Source organism: Tilletiopsis washingtonensis (genome assembly GCF_003144115.1).
Source record: "Tilletiopsis washingtonensis strain MCA 4186 unplaced genomic scaffold FA09scaffold_1, whole genome shotgun sequence".
Lineage (NCBI taxonomy): Eukaryota > Fungi > Basidiomycota > Exobasidiomycetes > Entylomatales > Tilletiopsis > Tilletiopsis washingtonensis.
This window is the reverse complement of record NW_020311998.1, coordinates 613,288-629,717: the sequence shown is the minus strand read 5'-3', so window position 1 is coordinate 629,717 and position 16,430 is coordinate 613,288. Positions and strand designations below refer to the sequence as shown.

The window sequence follows — 16,430 nt, the reverse complement described above, 5'->3', positions numbered from 1 at the left end:
TTGACACGTCGCCCGCGAGCTGAATGCGGGGAGATCCATGCTCCTGCGCCTCCCGCAAGCCGGCAGCCGTCCTCTGCACTGGAAGCACCGCATGCTGACGGCGCACGCCCATGCTCGACGGCATCTGATGGTCTCAAGCTGGATTGCGCAGCCAAACGCAGCCTCTGCTGAGCTCACGACGGGGATGCTGAGCTAGGGGCTGCAGGCCGGAGGCGCGCCGTGAAAGGGCAAGGAGGACAGTCCGGCAATGGGCGTGGCGCGCACGTGACGCAGCCGCCAAGCCCGCTCCCATGACGTCCGTGCGCAGCCGGCTAAATTTGGCACAGCGCAGGGTCCCGTCCACAACATCCGCCTCGCTGCTGCTGCAGTCCCACCATCACCGCAGCAAGGCCTCCAGCCATGCCGTCCAGCGCCTCCACCAGCGTCGAAGCAGACTCGTCGTTTGCGCTCGACGTCCTCGCGCGCCTCTCGCAGCCGCTCGTCGAGCTGCAGCTCGCGTCGCCCGTCTCGCGTCGGGAGGAAGGCGTTGCTGCTGCATCCAGCAGCACCGCAGACGACGATGACGACGAGGCAGAGAGCTCGCTCACTGCCTCGCTGCCGACATCTTCGCTCTCGACGCCCAACGCCCTGCTTCGTATTCTCGATCAGCTCAGCCAGCAGCAAACGCAGAGCCGCACACTCGGCAGTGCCGCACCGGCAGACGTCGAGCTCGCACGCGTCGCAGCCGCCACTGCCGCACTCGTCCTCGATGCGCTGCTGCGCGATGCTCGCAGCCGCGATGCCGCAGCATGGGCGTGGGATGAGATCGCAAGCGACGACTGGCGTGCGACTGTCTATCTCGTGCAGAGTGAGTCGTCGCTGTGATGCCGCAGCGCCCTCCACATGCTGAGCCCGCACAGCCCTGCCGAGCCGCCTTACCTCTCTCGGCAAGCTCGGCGCCCACATGGCGCGCCGCACGCTGGCGCACTCCAACCCCACCGCAGCTACGCAGTCCGTCTTCTCGCGCGAGGTGCTGAGCAGTGCGCTGCACACGCTGCTCTCCTCGCCGCTGCTGGCGCGGCATGCCATGTTCCCGCACTCGTCAGGCAAGGCCTTCAACGAGCTGTCGGAGAGCGACGACTTCGCTCCACCTCAGAAGGCCCAGCGAGGCAGTGCGAAAGGAGGAAAGCGTGCGGGCCAGATGCTCCTCTCGGCGCTCAAGCATGCCAGTCCGCTGCGCCTCACCACGCACGAGGCGGGCGCCAAGCGGAAACATGCGCTCAAGGAGCGTGATGCCCTGGCGGCAAAGCTGGGCGCATTGGCTTTGGCACTCACGCCTACACACGACGCTTCGTCACCACGCACGCCTTCAAGTCCGTCGATGCAAGCGAAAGACGACTCGAAGAGCCCAGCACTTCGGACGTCGCTCGAGGAGCAAGTGGCGCACCTGGCGCGTGCGATCGAGACGGAGTCTGCCTCTGCGCAGGGCGGCGACGTGCGCAGTACCCTGCGCTCCGTGTTGCTCAAGCTCGCGGTCAACAGCGGCGGCAACAGCGGCGCACTATCCATCTCTCCTGCACTGCGGCCGGCGCCCGTCGGACTTGGCCCACCAACGTTCCTGGCGCGTGCATGGCCCACTCTGGTGCTTGCGCCCGTCGCCAGCGTGGTGCTACTGCGCATCGCGGCGCGCAACTGGGATGCGGTGCTCGCCCACCTTCGCGATGCACGCGAGACGGTGCGAGGCTTTGTCATCGGCTGGGTGTGGGAGCCGGTGCGCGGGCTGCTCGAGACGGTCAGACATGGCGATCAGGAGGGCATGATCATCACGAAGGAGAGCTTGCGCTCCGATGTCTCGGTGAGCACACGCATGTGCCAGCGACTTTCTCATCGATGGCTGACGCTGGCCGTCGCAGAGCCTGGAGCGTATGGTAGTCGACTTCTCAAAGGAGCTGTACGGCATGGACGACGAGCAGCTGAAGCTCGTGGCCAGCCGCGTGCGCGACGGCGACCTGAGCGAGGTGCTGCGCATCTACGAGAAGGAGCTCAAGGTGAGCAGAGGCCGCGCATGTGCGCTCTGCAGCTTTCTTTGCTGACAACCCCTCGCAGTCTCCCGTCAAGTCCGCCGTGACTGGCTCGCTGGTGCGCTCGCTGCTCATCCAGATCCAGAAGGGCAAGGTGGACCTCGAGACGGCCATGGCGGGCATTGACCGGCTGCTCAAGTCGCAGCAGCTGCTCTTTGGTGCCGTCGGTGTTGCGCCCGCCATGGGCGTCGTCTATCTCGTCGTCTCGTGGGCGCGGGGGAAGGTCGCAGAGTGGGCGGGCAGGAAGGGAAAGCAGATGCAGGGCGGGACGCGCACGCAGGTGTGGGAGGCCATGCGGTGAGTGTCCACGACCTGGCAGATCCTCGAGCATCGCTGACGCGACGCTTGCCTCAGCCGCATCGACGCGCTCCTCCTTGCCGCTCCTTCGTCTCAGCCCGGCCTTTCGCCGAAGACATACGGCCTGCTGCTGCTCGACCTCTCCCTCCTTCGTGCCAGCGCCTCGTCGCTCACCTCCGCGCCAGCGCGCGGGCATCGTGGGGCGCACAAGCGTCTGCGCACGCAGTTCCTCGACGACGTGCGTGCGCTCGAGGCGGCGAGCGCCGCCGACTCGTCGGCCCGCGGTGGCGAAGGCTCGAGCAGCACGCGCGACGAGCCGGGCATCGGCTGGATGGTCAGACGCGCCAGCGTGGAGCGCATGTGGCGCAGCTGGGGACCGCTCTTTGCGCTCGTTGGCACGCAAGACTGAGCGCTGTCGCCACGCATCACTGTCACGCATTGCACAACATCACCTCTCTCTAGTTGTCTGATTGCTGGCTCGGCGTGCCCTCGGACGGTTATCCGGGCCCTGCTCACCTGGCAGGAGGTCTAGGAAGGAGCGAGCGGTGCTCACGTCTAGACCATGACGATGCCGTTGCCGCTGCCGAGCTCGGCGCGCGGACGCCGCTCCATGATGCGCATCATCTGCTCGTCCGACACCTTGCCGCCGCTGGACTGCGACGAGGCAGTCGCGGTGGCCTTGAGGTGCGCCACGACGGGGTCGAGCTCCGGCTCGCCGGCACGGTTACCCATGCCGCCGGCGATTGGCTGCACACGCCAGTTCTGCAAGCACGGACTCGGTCAGCACAGCGAAAGCAAGCGGCAGCGCTAGACGCACGAAGAGATAGAAGCGCAGGAAGCCATCGCCGGGCCCGAACTTCTGCTCCGAGAGGAAGAGCTGGTTGTCCATCACCGTAAGGCAGTTGACCACATCGAAGTCGAACTGCGAAGCGTAGGGTCAGGACCAGACAATGTGGCAATCACGCCAGAGCCACCCACCTTCTTCGCGAGGATCAGCAGGTCCTGCACCAGTGCATTGAGGCGCACAGACAGCCGGCGCTTCAGCGTCGCGTCTTCTTGGTCCCACCGCGGCACGTCGCGTTCGTCGGCCTCCTCTTCCTCGCTGAGACCCGTGATGCCGCTGCGCTGCCACGGCTCGAGGTCCTCTGCTTTTTGCCGCGGTGCCGGCGCGGCTGAGGCTGCAGCGGGCGAGCGTGTGGCTGAGGCGGACGCAGACGTGCCCTCGGCTGGCGGCGCGGGCGTGGTAAACGGCACGTCCGTTGCGTAGTAGAAGAGGTAGGCGGCGTTGAGCACCTTGTGCTTGGCGTTGTCGAGCACTGACGACGGCAGGCTGTAGAATGAGCACACGTCGGTGATCGCGCCCGTCTCGCGGTTCTGCATTGCAGCGTCAGCTGTGTACGAAGGCGCCGATGCGTTTGAACTCACCTCGACGACATAGGTCCAGGTCACTTGGCCCACGCGCTTGCCGCCCTCGTCGACGCCTCGGCCGCTCAGCATGACGTGCCGCACCTCCTCGTCGGAGAAGCGCGGCGCCATGTCGAAGCGCCGCATGTAGCGCCGCATCAGGCGGCCCACCTTGGCCACATCTCCCTCGCGCATCTCGCGCAGGCCAGGAATCAGCGGGTCTGCGGGCAGTGCGAAGCGCTGCAGGTAGCGCTCGCGCGACATGTTCTGCGGGATGGCGGCGAAGCCAATGTCCAGGAGCTTGACCGCGTTCAGCGTGCGATGGTAGTATCTGGCAGACTGTCAGCGATGAGCCAGGTAGGGACTTTGCGTTGCTCACCGTGAGCAAGCGATCGGCGTCGGGATGACAGCGCCCGCTGTGTAGATGGCCTGGAAGACGCCCGTGAGATGGCACTGCCGCGTGACCTCCTTGATGAGCACCGGCGTCAGCCGCTTGCTGCGCAGCTTCTTGTGCACGCAGAGGAAGTTGATCTCCGACGAGTGGAACGCCCTGCCAGCAGGAGTAAGCACTGCACAGCGCATTGACTGAGCGTGTTCGACTCACTGCTCGCGCACGCGCAGCTCGTGCGGGATGCCGGAGATGAAGGCGACGAGCTTGCGCGTCGACGTGACGCGCACGCCGATGTGCCACTTCTTGTTGTAGCCCGGGTGCTTCAGGACCCTGCCAGCAGGGTCAGCCAAGGAGCTCTGATGCGGCTCGGGCTCTGCACGCACCACTTCAGGAACTCTGGCGAGTAGTTGAAGCGCAGGCTCGCGTCGTCGTCCTCGACGTAGTTGGCCGACAACAGCTCGTAGATCTCCTTGAGCTGCACGCAAAGACTCGTCAGGAGCTTCTCTCGAGCCGCAGCACAGCACAACCCACCTGCTCCGGCTCGTCGATGTCCATCGACACCCACTCGAAGTCCTTCGGCAGCGGGTACGGCTCCTGCTGGACCTCATGCGGCGGCTGATTGGGCTTGATCGGACCTTCCTCTGCCGCAGAGCGGAGCGGCGCATCGTCTGAAGAGCTCCCGTCAGCAAATTGGCCCACACTTCGTTTGCAGCGCCTGCATCGGCCACCCCGTACCAGGTGGCCATGCCTCGCCAGCGCTGCTTCACGGCACGACTCTGCTCCAAACGCGCCAGCTCCTGCGCTGCCTATCTACAGCCGCTGCGCCATCGTTTTCTCTGCCAGTATCATCTGTTACTCACCAGGCTTCGTGACGGGCTGCGTCTTCCAGAACTTGTGGTCCGCCAGCGCCTTCTGCCCCTTCTGCTTGCTCTCCTGCGAGCGCAGCATGGCCTCGCGCTCCAGGTTGAGGCGGCTCATGATCTCCGCCAGGTTCTTCTTGTCGACCTTGGACGCCGCACGCTCGCCGTGCTCGGCAGCGACAGTCTGCTTGATCTGTGCCACGACCTCGTCCGGCAGCTCCTTGCTCTTCGACGAGGTGGAGGAAGAGGATGCGGCGGCGCCATCTGCATCGCCCGAGCCGAGGCCGAGCCGCTTGCGCAGCTTGGCGGCCGCCTTGCTCTTCTTCTTCTTGCGCTGCTTCGAGTTCAGCGTGCTGCCTGCGGCCGCCGACTCGTCTGCATCGTCGGCGTCGTCATCGTCGTCGTCGCCCGAGTCGTCTGCCTCGTCCTGCACAGTCGCTGCCGGCGCCGCAGCCGCGTCGGTTGCGGCAGAGGCGGCAGTCTGGCTGGCCTCTGCGCCGGCTGAGGCGAGAGATGCGGCGCCCTGAGCGGAGGTCGCCATGGAGCACGGATGGGTATGTGTGGGGGTTGGGTGGAGGAGATGGTGGTTCGTGCGCAGGCGATGCGAGAGCCGCGCCGCGCCGCTCCCTTCCCTTTCTCTCGTCTTGTCCGCCAAGGCGCGTACGTGCCGCCGCGGCGGCGGATATTCCCGCGGCAAGGCTCGAGCTCCGTGCGGCTGCGGCTGCGGCCGTTGCGAGCCGACCCGCTCGACTCACGACCGCCAGCACCCCACCGTCAAGCATGCAGCCGCTTCAGCGCCGGCGAGTCGCTGCGACTGCTGCACAATGCCTTTCTCCATTCGATGGTTAGAGGCACTGAGCCGCGAAGAGGGCCAGTTGACGTTGCGCTGATCTGTCTGCGTGCTCCTGACTAGCATGCGGCGTACCCGGCCCGCTGGCGGGGCCTCGAGCCGGACCGTCGCTCAAGGACCCCCTTCGCTCGCCCCCTGCGCCGTCGAACTCATCCCTGCGAGGACCGCTGCTTCCGCAAGCTGAGCTTGGTGTCGTATGAAGCAGCGCAGCTAAGGAACGTGGTCGGCCAGCACTCATCACAGCACGCAGCCAACGTCGGCGTCGGATATGCTTCTCTCAGCCGTACGTCCGTCTTCGCGGCGACAACTGCTCTCGCGTCTCGCTCAGCCGAGTGAAAGCGGACACAAACTTGCTGCATGCCATGACAGGCCCATCGGGAGCATCAGCGGCGGCGGCGGCGGCTGTGGCCGGAGCCCGGAGCGTGCGTGGCGGGCCCTGAGGCGCTAGAAGCGCGTCCGCCTTAGCGCCATCCGCCGTATGCCCGCGGGCACGTTCTTCGCACCGCACACGCACCGACACGGCCAACTCTCCTCGGTCTTTTCTCCGCACTCAGCGTGCCAAGCCTTGAGGTCCACGGGTCTGCGCTGATGGAGTGGCACTGCACGTGGGACAGGCAACTCCGACGATGCAAGAGCACTCGCCATGCCCACGCCTCCTGGACCTTAGCGCCAAGTGTCGCAGCGAGGCGCTGCATGCCGGTGACCTCGCAGCGCCTACAAGAAGACGGCAAGCAGGTCCTGCCTCTTCCCAAGCCTCACCCACCATCGACGCAAGCATGCTCGTCCCCTCTCTGCTCAGCCTGGCCCTCGCCGGCGTCACACTCGCTGCGCCGCAGGGTCGTGGTCCGCCATCCGGCCCTCCTGGCCCGCCTGGTCCGTCATCCGGCCCTCCTGGCCCGCCTGGTCCGCCAGGCGGGCCTCGCCCTCGGCCGCAGGCGCGTGCCGAGCCGCTGTACCCGCACGACATCCAGGGCCCCGGCTTCACCTCGCCGCTCGCAGGACAGAACGTGACCGACGTCCAGGGCATCATTACGGCGATCGTCAGCAACGGCTGCTACATTCAGACGCCGCAGGAGCGCCGCGACCGCGACGACCGCACGAGCGAGGGCCTGTTCGTCTTTGGCACCGGCAGGTGGTGAGTGTCGGGCCTTGGCGCCGCATGATGATCTCTCTGACGCTCCTTTGTCAGTGCCGGCGCCGTCGGCGACCTCGTGAGCATCAACGGCACGGTCTCCGAGTACACGCGCGCCCGCACGAACCTGCGCACGACGGAACTCTCGGACGTCACGGGCGCTGTCGTCGTTGCCGCAGCGGGCACGCCGCGCGCACGTAAGATCGAGCCGCTGGTTATTGGCAAAGAGCGCAGCCCGCCGACGGAGTGGATCGGCGTCAAGAACCAGTTCGAGCTGCCGGCCAACACGTCGACGCTCGAGTCAGGCCCGCGTGCCAACAGCCTCGACGTCGAGAACTTCGGCAGCGACTTCTGGGAGAGGTGAGCTGTGCGGTTTCTCATCTCCCATTGCATCGCTGACGACAACCCTCCAGCCTCGAGGGCATGCTCGTGACGCTGCAGACGCCCACTGTGCTCGGCCCGCTGGACCGCTTCAACAACACGTACCTGCGTCCTGCGGGCATCCCCACCACGTCGGGCAACGCTCGTGGCGGCCTCACGCTCGCCGCCAAGGACGGCGTGCCGGCCGGCGACTCGCGCTTCGACGCCAATCCCGAGGCCATCGAGGTCGGCGAGCCGCTCGACGGCACCTTCCTTCCGCTCGACCTCGTCTTGTCCATCGTGCTTGCAGACACGACGGGCATCGTCTCCTACGACTTCAGCACGCCCGTGTTCCTGCCCCTCACTGCGCCCGCGGTCATCAATCGCGAGGTCGTGCCGGCTCAGCCCACGAACCTGACCTCCTCGAGCGCTTGCTCGCTGTGAGTAGCTTCGCCTCGCCCTCGGTGTGACTTTGCGCTGACGCGCTCGCAGCACGGTCGCCGGCTACAATGTCGAGAACATGTCGCAGCGCGACGGCGACCGCATCGCACAGGTCGGCCAGCACATTGACCAGCTGCTGCGCGACCCCGACGTCATTGCACTCAACGAGATCCAGGACGACAGCGGCGCGACCAATAACGGCGTCGTCAATGCCAACCGCACGCTCACGGCCATCATCGCCGCGATCAAGGGCGCGCCGTACGCCTTCACGCAGATCGACCCGCAGCCCGGCAACGTCGACGGGTGAGTAGCGTAGAGGGTGCTGCCGATGCTCGTGCTGACAGCCTCTGCAGTGGCGCGCCCGGCGGCAACATCCGCCCTGCCTTCCTCTACCGCACGGACCGTGTCAAGCTCGCTGGCAACGCACCTGCCGGCAACGCCACGCAGGCCGTGTCGGTCTCGGGCTCGCCGGCGCAGCTCAGCCTCAACCCCGGCCGCATCGCTCCTGCCGACCCGGCGTGGCGTGCGTCGCGCAAGCCGATCGTCGCGCAGTTCGAGAAGCTCGAGTGAGTGGCATCTCGGCTGGCATCGTGGCTCATGCTGACACCACCTCCTCGCAGCGGCGGCGCTCAATTCTTCGTTGTCGCGTGAGTGCTCGCGACGCTCGAAGCCTGAATTCGTCGCTCACCTTCGTCTGCAGCGCGCACTTCACTTCCAAGGGCGGCAGCACAGACCCGTACGGCCCGACGCAGCCGCCGACGAACGGCGGTGTGCAGCAGCGCATTGCGCAGGCCAGCGTGCTGCGCAACTTTGTCGAGCAGCTGCTTGCTGCGCAGAGCGACGCCGCCGTCATCCTTGCGGGAGACTTCAACGGTGCGTCGCTGCGACCGGCGCCTCACGACTTCGCACTGACCCTTGCGGCCTGCTGCAGAGTTCTCGGGCGTCCAGCCGCTCGACGAGCTGACCGGCGGCGGCGCCATCACCGAGATTGCCGTCGCTGAGCGTGTCGAGGTAAGCACGCCGTGCCTCGCGTGCTGCTTCCACCGCTGACGCTCATGCTTCCTCGCAGCGCTGGAGCTACATCTTTGGCCAGAACGCACAGCAAATCGACCACGTCTTCGCCGCCGGACGCGCGGTGGCCGGCGCGGTCTCTGAGCTCGTGCACGGTGAGCATGCGTCGCAGAACGTACCAGATGGCCAGCGGCTGACGCCTGTGCCGCAGCGAACACCATCCAGACGGACGCTGCCCGTGCGAGCGACCATGACCCTGTCATCGGCAGCTTCCCCGTCTGCTGAGCGCCTCGCCGTGCATGCCGCCTGCCGAGCCTCTGCTGCGAAGCGCTCTGGAATTACACTGGAATGCTAGAAGTACACTTTGACCCGCGATCTGCGCGCCCGACCTGAGAACCAAGAGAGTCGATGTCTGTCGGACGTGTCACCGCTCGCCGAGGCTGCCGATGGGCGCCTTGGCGAAAGTGTTGTTGCTATGCCGGTCGCTCGCTGTTGGCTTGGACGGCGTCATGCCCGTCTCGGACGTGTGCGTCGCGGTGGCTGGGATAGAAGAGACGCTGCCGACGATGGCGCGGTTGGCGTGCGCCGAGAAGCCGTACAGGCAGCCGCTGCGGCACAAGGGTGTCAGCACGTGCGATGGCCGAGCGTCTTGCCGCACGCCGGCAGCTCTCAGAGCGCATTTGCGGCACGCTGCGAAGGCATTCCTTCGGCTACTCTCGCCTCGCAATGCTTCGCCTGCCCTCGCCTCTGCGGACACTCACAGGTACTTGGAGTCGTCGATCAGGCCGTCAAAGTACTTCGCACGCATCTTGAAGAACGTGCTCGCAGTGAGCAGGCTATCGGAGCCAGCCTGGTGCTGCTGCCCGATGCGGCTGACCTGCAGGTCGTCGGCAACGTCCTGCAGGCCGCCCTTGAGCGTCTTGCACGAGCGCATCAGGTACTTGATGTCGTAGATGCACGGGAACCAGATGCGCAGCAGCGCGAAGAAGTCGGCTTCTTGCGCCGGCAGCGGAGAGCACGTCACGACCTTGAGCAGGTAGCCGAAGTCGTAGCCGCTGCGCAGGATGTCAGCACGGCCTGCACGATGCTAGCAGAGCATCGCCGCAATATACTGGCGCTGAACCCGAGGATACTCGGGATGTGGGTCGCCGAGCATCGCAAGGCGAGGCATGCGCGGCTCGCCTCCTTGTCACGCCCAAGGCCTGTCCAAAGCGAGCGCCTGATGCGCCATCATCGTACGCTGGACCGGCACTCTTCCCGAGTACGAGCGCACATCGTCCCAGCCCCGCTGCTCGGCCGAGCTGCCCACTGCGCGCGAGATCTGTCTGACCAGCGCTGCATCGAAGGCTCCCAGTGCGCTCTAAGGCGGTATCGCCTGCACACACAGCTACTCACGAGTGGAACGAGACCCATCGCACATCGTCAAAGAGCGCAAGCCCGCTGGTGATGAGCAGCTCGCCAAAGTGCTCGACGTCGATGCCCATCTTGTCGTGCCGCTCAAAGTCGAGGCCTGCCTTGTGGAGCAGGTCGAGCGACTCGGGCGCGCACATGTCGTCGCTGCAGGCGCGGGTCAGCACAGAGCATGCAGCGGCGCGCTGCGTGCTGCCACGCACTTGACGCTGAAGCGGAAGTTGAACTGCCATGTGCAGACGTCGGGCGGCAGGTTGCCCTGCTCGTCGCAGAGCGTGATGCCGAGCTGGATGAGCTTGAGCAGGTCGACGTTGCAGCGCAGCGTCTGGTAGTGGTAGTCACTCGAGCCCTTGAATGTGCCGATGGGGCGTGCGACGATGCCGGGGAACTCGGTGTCCTAGGAGGATTACGGGGCGTCAGGCGCGGAGAGCAGGACGAGTGAGACGCCCGGCGCCACACACCATGGCGACGTAGGGATAGCGCGCGATGGTGTCGCGCAGGTGCGCCATCTCGAGCTCGACATTGGAGGCCCACACCTCGCGGATACGGCCGGACATGGTGGGAGCGTGGTGGAGGAGAGGAGAGCAGCGAGCGGGGCGAGGCGGCGTGCCGAGCGGAGCGCCAGCAGCCGTGGATTGTAGCGCGAATACAAGCCAGATTCAAATCAGCCAGCGAGCATCTTGTAAGGCGCGCGGTGCTTGCGACGCGCGGCACGCCGATGGTCTGTGCTCGCCCTCTCTCCACCACGTCTCCACCTCTCACTCTCGCCCTCTGCTCAGCCTCGACTCCGGACTCTGCACACACACAGGCGCTCTCTTCGTCACACACACACCGCTGCCCGCCATGGTGCTCGAGGCCACGATGCTCGTGTGCGTCTCGGCCGCCTGCGCCCCGCCAGCGCGCCACGCTGACCGCTTGCTGCAGGCTCGACAACTCGGAGTGGATGCGCAACGGCGACTACACGCCGTCGCGCTGGGAGGCGCAGGCCGACGCCGTCAACATTCTCTTCGACGCCAAGACGAACTCGAACCCGGAGAACATGGTCGGGCTCATGACGATGGCCGGCAAAAGGTGAGTGCAGTGCTTGCGTGTGCGGCGAGGTGCTCAGCCACGGCGTGGCTGACACGCCACGCCGCGCAGCCCCGAGGTGCTCGTCACGCTCACGCAGGACATTGGTAAGATTCTCTCGGCGCTGCACAGCTCCAAGATCATGGGCAATGCGGACATTGCGACGGGCATCAACGTGGCGACTGTGGGTAGCGCGGTGCGAGTGTGCCAGACGTGCAGCTGCTGACTCCGCGCGCAGCTCGCCCTGAAGCACCGCCAGAACAAGTCGCAGCGGCAGCGCATCATCGTGTTCGTCGGCTCGCCAATTGCCGACTCGGCCGAGTCACTCGAGCGCCTGGGCCGCAAGCTCAAGAAGAACAACGTCGCCGTCGACGTCGTCAACTTTGGCGAGGACGCCGAGAATGCCGAGAAGCTCGGCACGTTTGTGGGCAGCGTGGACAACTCGAGCAACTCGTGAGTTCGACGGGCGCTTTACTGCAGGGCAGCGCTGACGTGTCTCGCATAGGCACCTCTTGACGATTCCCGCGGGGCCGCAGCTGCTCTCGGACGTGATTCTGTCGTCGGACATTCTGATGGAGGAGGGCGGCGGCGCGGGCCCGAGCGGCGCCGGTGGGTCAGGCGGAGGCGGCGGCGGCTTTGAGTTTGGCGTCGACCCGAGCATGGACCCGGAGCTCGCCATGGTGAGTGCCGCCGGTGTGCTGCGTACGTGCTGTGCGCGCTCTGACACTGCACCCAGGCGCTGCGCATGTCGCTTGAGGAGGAGCAAGCGCGCCAGCGTGCCGCCGAGGGCGCGTCGGGCAGCGCAGCACCGAGTCTGCCCAGCGTGCCCGAGGCATCCTCTGCAGATGCCTCGTCTGCCGCCGCACCGCCCGCTGCGCCTCAGCTCGCTCCGGCGCCCTCCTCTGCGCTGCCGAGCTCCGGCTCGCTCGTCATGTCCGGCGCCGACCCGATCGCCGGCGCCGGCTCTGCGGCTGATGACGAGAGCGAGGAGGCGATGCTGCGGCAGGCGCTGGCGCTCTCGCAGGGCCAGGACAGCAGCGAGGACGTCGAGATGTCCGACGCGGGCGCGCGCGCCACCGTCGCTGGTGCCGCGCCCGGCGACGACGACGAGGAGATGACGGAGGAGGAGGCCATTGCGCGCGCCATCGAGATGAGTCTGCAGGGCGAGCAGGAGAAGAAGTAGAGCAATGCGAGTCGTAGTTGGACACGTGAGAGCTGTGCGTGAGGCAGGCGCGGCGCAGTGTGAGTGCTAGCGAGAGGAGACAGCGAGAGAGGCCGGCACGGAGCAGCGTCAGTGGCCGCGAGAGACCGGCGTGGCGCCGGGCAAGTGGCAAAGGGTCGGTCGCTCTGCGTGGCGCTGGATGGACGGAGGCCACGCAGCACGGCACACGAGCGGCCACGAGCGGGTCAGCGGCGGCATGAGTCAAAGCTCTCGATTGTCGACACGGGCCGGCGGCATCACGGCCGAGCATCCGACGGTGGCGAAGCTGAGGCTGCGCCGACGCTGGCCCGTGCCACCGCTGCGCTGCCTCAAGCCCTGCGACTGGCATCGTGCGTTGCACAAAGCACCGCGGCGGCTGCGAGTCGCTGTGGCAAACGTGGCCTCGGCGACGTCGTAGAAGCTGCACGAGCCAGTGCCGCAGACGCGCGTCGCTCTCGAGCCGTCGCACAAGCCAGACGCCGCTCTCGAGTCATCCTCAAGCCGGCGCACTCAGTCGTCACACGCGAGGGTGGGGTTTTTATGGGTGGAATGGCCATTCCGGGTTAAAAGGAGGGGAGATGACATGGTGAAATGCGAACCGGGTGCGGGGAGGCCGGGGGTGGCGCGGCCTCCGATGCTGCTCCGTCGGCCAAGTGCTACGGGGCAGAAGCGTCAGGATCGGATGCGGCGGGCGGCGACGAGGCCGGGTAGCTCACCTTCAGCTCAAGGCCAGCTTGGATGCGCGCTTAGGCGACGACGCAGTAGGCCGCCGGCTTGCCGGGGTTGCGCTGCAGGTGGACGCGATCGATCAGCGTGCGTTCTGCTCGTAGTCCTCAGATCGACTCACCTCCATGTCGACGAGCTCCTTCGGGGCCTCGGCGGTCTTGGAGACGACGCAGTACGGCGCACCCGAGCCCTTCGGGTTGCGCTCCTGGTTGACCATCTGCTCCTCGGGAGCGGCGACGGTGTTGGCGACGGGGGCGAAGAGAGGGTTCATTGTGAGAGATTAAGGTGAGGTGGGAGAGAGGAAGTGAGAAGTGGAAGGAGATGGAGCGCTGATGGGGAGGGACGAGAAGACCGCTCGAGGCTCTCCTTATGAACCTTTCGCGACCACAGATGGGGGTGCCGCGCGTTGTTGTGTGGCGGTTGCGCGCTGCGCGCTGATGCACATCGGGAACAAGACCCAACCGGGCTTTGATACGGGGCGCAGTGCGTGTGTCGCCGCTTGCGGCGTTACGAACAAGGCCCTGGACTGACTCGAAGACAGACGGGGCTGCTGTGGCGCGGGACAGACCGCGACGAACAAGAGCGACGAAGAAGGGCGGCCACGCATGAGCGCCTTGGGACAAGCGCACCTCCTTGTTCCCGCGCAGCTCACCGCCGAACAAGAACAAGGATGGACAAGCCGAGGCTGATGGCACGTCGCATCGGACGTCTTGTCTCGCATACATGCACGGCGGACTCTGGAGTGCCGCGAACAAACAGTGGCGAGCCCGTTGCGGATGTGTGCGCTGGCCTGGGCCGCCGTGCCCCTTGCGGCAGCGTGCTGCGTCCGCTGTGGCGCGTGCGGCCTGCCCCAGCTTTCATGCCCGCTCCAGCTCTTGTCCGTGTGTCTGTAGATCGCGCGCACACGACATGCGCTGAGCGCGGCGGGAACAAGGCCGCGCGACGCGAACAAGACGCCCCTGAGCCTCAGGGCGCAGCGCCGCCTCGCGCCGCGCGGCGGTCGCCGCGCCGGGCGCCTGCCTTGGGCCTATCTCGGTCGTGTGAGAACAAGAGGCTGCGTCTGCACCTGGGACAAGAGCGTGAGCAGACAAGAGCGCTGTGAGCGCCGCGCCGCACCACCTCACCAAAGAGACACTGACTTCTATATTTTACATTGGGAACAAGGCCTGGAAAAAGGCCTGACGGTGGGACATGAGGACCAGGAGACCGCAGAGAGGTCGTGCTCTGTCGCGACTGCCTCGCTGCGCGCAGTGCCGCCAAGCTTTTGCGTGGCGACGCCTTGAGCGTCACGCGAGCGCGCCAGAAATCGCCGCCAGCGAAAGCCAGGACCAAGGCAATTTCCTTCCACAGCTTCTGGGCGCACGTGTATATGTCGAGCACAATGCTGACATTGATCTTGTAGAAGGCCCGAGGCTTAGAAGTCAGAGTCCTCTGAAACGCGAGACGCGCGAGCCCGCCGCTCTGATCGACCGCGAGCAGTGCGCGGCGCTGTGCGACTTCTCGTCGATGGGCGGGAAGAGTCTGAGGAATCGCTGCGGTCTGTGAGCACACGATACTTCGTCTTGAACTGCATTCAAGACAGCGCTCGATAGTCAGCCGGTAAGGTGGACGAGTTGAAGATCCGTCTGAAGAGCGCGTGGGAGGGGGCTGAGGTGGAGGAAGGGGGGGAGCAGGCCGCTCGAGGCAAACGGAGCCCTGTGGCACAGCGTCCTACCTGAGATCGTGAGCGATACTCGCATGTACGTCATGAACACCCCACGGCTCCGTGCAACACAAGGAAATTCAACTTTCGTAAGCTCACGGCTGACGCCCGAAGCGAGGCCGTTCATTCGTCAAGGTTCGCTCGCTTAGACGACGGTGACCTTCTCTTCACGACGCAAGCAAAGTCCTATCCACCCGTCCTAGGACCGGTCAGACAACTTCGCATCTCGCACGCTACCTCTGTGTAAGCGCCTTTGGCTGCATATACTGCGAATTTTGGGAAGAGGCGGCATGTTGGCATCGTCCAAGCGAAGTCCAAGCGAAAACATGGTCATCCATAAGCATTCACGAAGAGGATCGCTAGACGTACTCCCTGCCAAGCCAACGCTTCCATGCAGCGAGCTGATCGTCCGCGAGCTGCTTGGCGCTCAGCTTCCCCCCAGTCCTTTGCCCGATCTGCCATCGTCATCTGTGCTGTGCCCTTCTTCCTCGCCGTCTGCCTTCGAACCGCCTGGCGAGCGATTCCACCGCTGGATTTTGCGAAGATTGTCACGAAAGAGCTCCAAAGCCGGAAATGAAGGCCTTGTCCTCGCATCGCCCGAGTCGGTCTCTTCCTGCCCCGGGCAATCGCTCTGTTCACGATCGTCGGGGAGTTTACTGAAGCGGCTCAAAGCACGGGCAGAATCACTCTTGCTCGCATCCGCCACCATGCGGCTGCTGAACAGAAGAACGCGCTGATTTGCTTCGAGGCCTAGCAGGTTTGGAGCTCTGAAACAGGATAAGTTGGCGAAGCGGAGACGCCTGCGCGAGATCTCACCGGATTGCGAAGCTGGCTGTAAGCATGGCTTGACTGTCCCGAACACGACCTTGTTGGAGCAGAGCTTCTGGTAAGCTGCAAAATCCCATCCGAAGCTTGCTGAAGTAAGGACAGAAGCCGCGAGCCGAGATGACCCGCCTCTGCAGCAGAGGCGTCGGTAACATCGACGATGGCTTGATGTTGCGTCTGACACTCGCAATTTGGCGATCTCGTCGTCTTTATACTGGACGCTTGATCAGCATCCCATACTCCAGCTCCAATCCTCACGTACTGATAGACTGTTTCTGCTCTGAAGATCGGATGCAAAGGAGATGGAGGCTTTGACGGACGGATGGAAAGAGGTCCAGGCCCTCGCGAACGCGCGCGTTCAGGAGTGTCGCGGTGAGGATCGATGTGGCCGCTTTGGGGCAAGCTTGATTTTGAAAGACATCACCGGCGCCAAGAGCTGCTGAACCGCTGTGTCTCACGGGAAGATGGGAGTGACCTCAGCACCTCGAGCCGCACGATGATGGCTCTTCTTGTTGCGGCAACAGGAAGGTGGAGGAGCTGGCGCTGCGCGCGCGCCGCGGCCGCGCATGCCGCGCCCTTCTTCATGCTTGTTCGCCGCGGCGCGGCGCAGACGCAGCCCGCTCTGCCGCCGCGCGCGAACAACGGCGGCCGAGCGCGCCGCGCGCTCCGGCCTTGTGCACGTCGGGCCACCA

At 65.5% G+C, this 16,430-nt stretch overlaps 7 protein-coding genes across 7 annotated transcripts; 3 read left to right on the top strand and 4 right to left on the bottom strand.

Moving 5' to 3' along the window:
* Positions 1 to 186: 186 nt before the first annotated feature.
* Positions 187 to 2,813, top strand: FA09DRAFT_327228 (NCA2-domain-containing protein). Its single transcript, XM_025741323.1, has 5 exons — positions 187 to 847; positions 900 to 1,834; positions 1,893 to 2,027; positions 2,086 to 2,357; positions 2,415 to 2,813. Exons 1-5 carry the CDS (start codon positions 400 to 402, stop codon positions 2,764 to 2,766), a joined length of 2,142 nt encoding a protein of 713 aa, XP_025601556.1. The 5' UTR covers positions 187 to 399; the 3' UTR covers positions 2,767 to 2,813.
* Positions 2,778 to 5,607, bottom strand: FA09DRAFT_314004 (NMT-domain-containing protein). Its single transcript, XM_025740746.1, has 9 exons — positions 5,013 to 5,607; positions 4,684 to 4,820; positions 4,536 to 4,627; positions 4,366 to 4,482; positions 4,141 to 4,311; positions 3,783 to 4,092; positions 3,336 to 3,731; positions 3,175 to 3,279; positions 2,778 to 3,119 (listed from the first exon to the last, which is right to left on the bottom strand). Exons 1-9 carry the CDS (start codon positions 5,551 to 5,553, stop codon positions 2,913 to 2,915), a joined length of 2,076 nt encoding a protein of 691 aa, XP_025601555.1. The 5' UTR covers positions 5,554 to 5,607; the 3' UTR covers positions 2,778 to 2,912.
* Positions 5,608 to 6,638: 1,031 nt separating this feature from the next.
* Positions 6,639 to 9,091, top strand: FA09DRAFT_324124 (DNase I-like protein; the record flags this gene model as incomplete). Its single annotated transcript, XM_025741118.1, has 10 exons — positions 6,639 to 6,997; positions 7,052 to 7,354; positions 7,408 to 7,794; positions 7,847 to 8,098; positions 8,149 to 8,361; positions 8,416 to 8,442; positions 8,496 to 8,668; positions 8,727 to 8,806; positions 8,865 to 8,961; positions 9,018 to 9,091. 10 exons carry the CDS (start codon positions 6,639 to 6,641, stop codon positions 9,089 to 9,091), a joined length of 1,965 nt encoding a protein of 654 aa, XP_025601554.1.
* Positions 9,092 to 9,116: 25 nt separating this feature from the next.
* On the bottom strand, positions 9,117 to 10,799 carry FA09DRAFT_327224 (CAF1-domain-containing protein). The gene is made up of 5 exons (XM_025741322.1): positions 10,678 to 10,799; positions 10,420 to 10,613; positions 10,202 to 10,363; positions 9,568 to 9,861; positions 9,117 to 9,414 (listed from the first exon to the last, which is right to left on the bottom strand). The coding sequence occupies exons 1-5, from the start codon at positions 10,771 to 10,773 to the stop codon at positions 9,231 to 9,233; spliced, it is 930 nt and encodes a 309-aa protein (XP_025601553.1). The 5' UTR covers positions 10,774 to 10,799; the 3' UTR covers positions 9,117 to 9,230.
* A 260-nt stretch (positions 10,800 to 11,059) lies between these two features.
* FA09DRAFT_357865 (hypothetical protein) lies at positions 11,060 to 12,495 on the top strand (the record flags this gene model as incomplete). Its single annotated transcript, XM_025744881.1, has 6 exons — positions 11,060 to 11,085; positions 11,141 to 11,287; positions 11,357 to 11,468; positions 11,523 to 11,737; positions 11,790 to 11,964; positions 12,021 to 12,495. The coding sequence occupies 6 exons, from the start codon at positions 11,060 to 11,062 to the stop codon at positions 12,465 to 12,467; spliced, it is 1,122 nt and encodes a 373-aa protein (XP_025601552.1). The 3' UTR covers positions 12,468 to 12,495.
* Positions 12,496 to 13,213: 718 nt separating this feature from the next.
* Positions 13,214 to 13,529, bottom strand: FA09DRAFT_357864 (hypothetical protein; the record flags this gene model as incomplete). Its single annotated transcript, XM_025744880.1, has 2 exons — positions 13,214 to 13,273; positions 13,333 to 13,529. Coding segments are annotated over 2 exons (256 nt in total), but the record flags the coding sequence as incomplete, so codon positions are not given.
* Positions 13,530 to 15,240: 1,711 nt separating this feature from the next.
* Positions 15,241 to 16,084, bottom strand: FA09DRAFT_327222 (hypothetical protein). The gene is made up of 2 exons (XM_025741321.1): positions 15,730 to 16,084; positions 15,241 to 15,680 (listed from the first exon to the last, which is right to left on the bottom strand). The coding sequence occupies exons 1-2, from the start codon at positions 15,891 to 15,893 to the stop codon at positions 15,341 to 15,343; spliced, it is 504 nt and encodes a 167-aa protein (XP_025601550.1). The 5' UTR covers positions 15,894 to 16,084; the 3' UTR covers positions 15,241 to 15,340.
* Between the last annotated feature and the right edge of the window lie 346 nt (positions 16,085 to 16,430).

Coding starts and splice junctions, on each gene's coding strand:
- FA09DRAFT_327228 (XM_025741323.1), top strand. CDS start 400: ATGCCGTCCAGCGCCTCCACCAGCGTCGAAGCAGACTCGTCGTTTGCG. Junction 2,028..2,085: donor TCTACGAGAAGGAGCTCAAG/GTGAGCAGAGGC, acceptor AACCCCTCGCAG/TCTCCCGTCAAGTCCGCCGT. Junction 2,358..2,414: donor CAGGTGTGGGAGGCCATGCG/GTGAGTGTCCAC, acceptor CGCTTGCCTCAG/CCGCATCGACGCGCTCCTCC.
- FA09DRAFT_327224 (XM_025741322.1), bottom strand. CDS start 10,773: ATGTCCGGCCGTATCCGCGAGGTGTGGGCCTCCAATGTCGAGCTCGAG. Junction 10,364..10,419: donor AACTTCCGCTTCAGCGTCAA/GTGCGTGGCAGC, acceptor CCGCGCCTGCAG/CGACGACATGTGCGCGCCCG. Junction 9,862..10,201: donor CGATGGGTCTCGTTCCACTC/GTGAGTAGCTGT, acceptor CATCCTGCGCAG/CGGCTACGACTTCGGCTACC.
- FA09DRAFT_327222 (XM_025741321.1), bottom strand. CDS start 15,893: ATGTTACCGACGCCTCTGCTGCAGAGGCGGGTCATCTCGGCTCGCGGC. Junction 15,681..15,729: donor ACAGCCAGCTTCGCAATCCG/GTGAGATCTCGC, acceptor ATCCTGTTTCAG/AGCTCCAAACCTGCTAGGCC.
- FA09DRAFT_314004 (XM_025740746.1), bottom strand. CDS start 5,553: ATGGCGACCTCCGCTCAGGGCGCCGCATCTCTCGCCTCAGCCGGCGCA. Junction 4,312..4,365: donor GAGCTGCGCGTGCGCGAGCA/GTGAGTCGAACA, acceptor TCCTGCTGGCAG/GGCGTTCCACTCGTCGGAGA. Junction 3,280..3,335: donor TGCTGATCCTCGCGAAGAAG/GTGGGTGGCTCT, acceptor TACGCTTCGCAG/TTCGACTTCGATGTGGTCAA.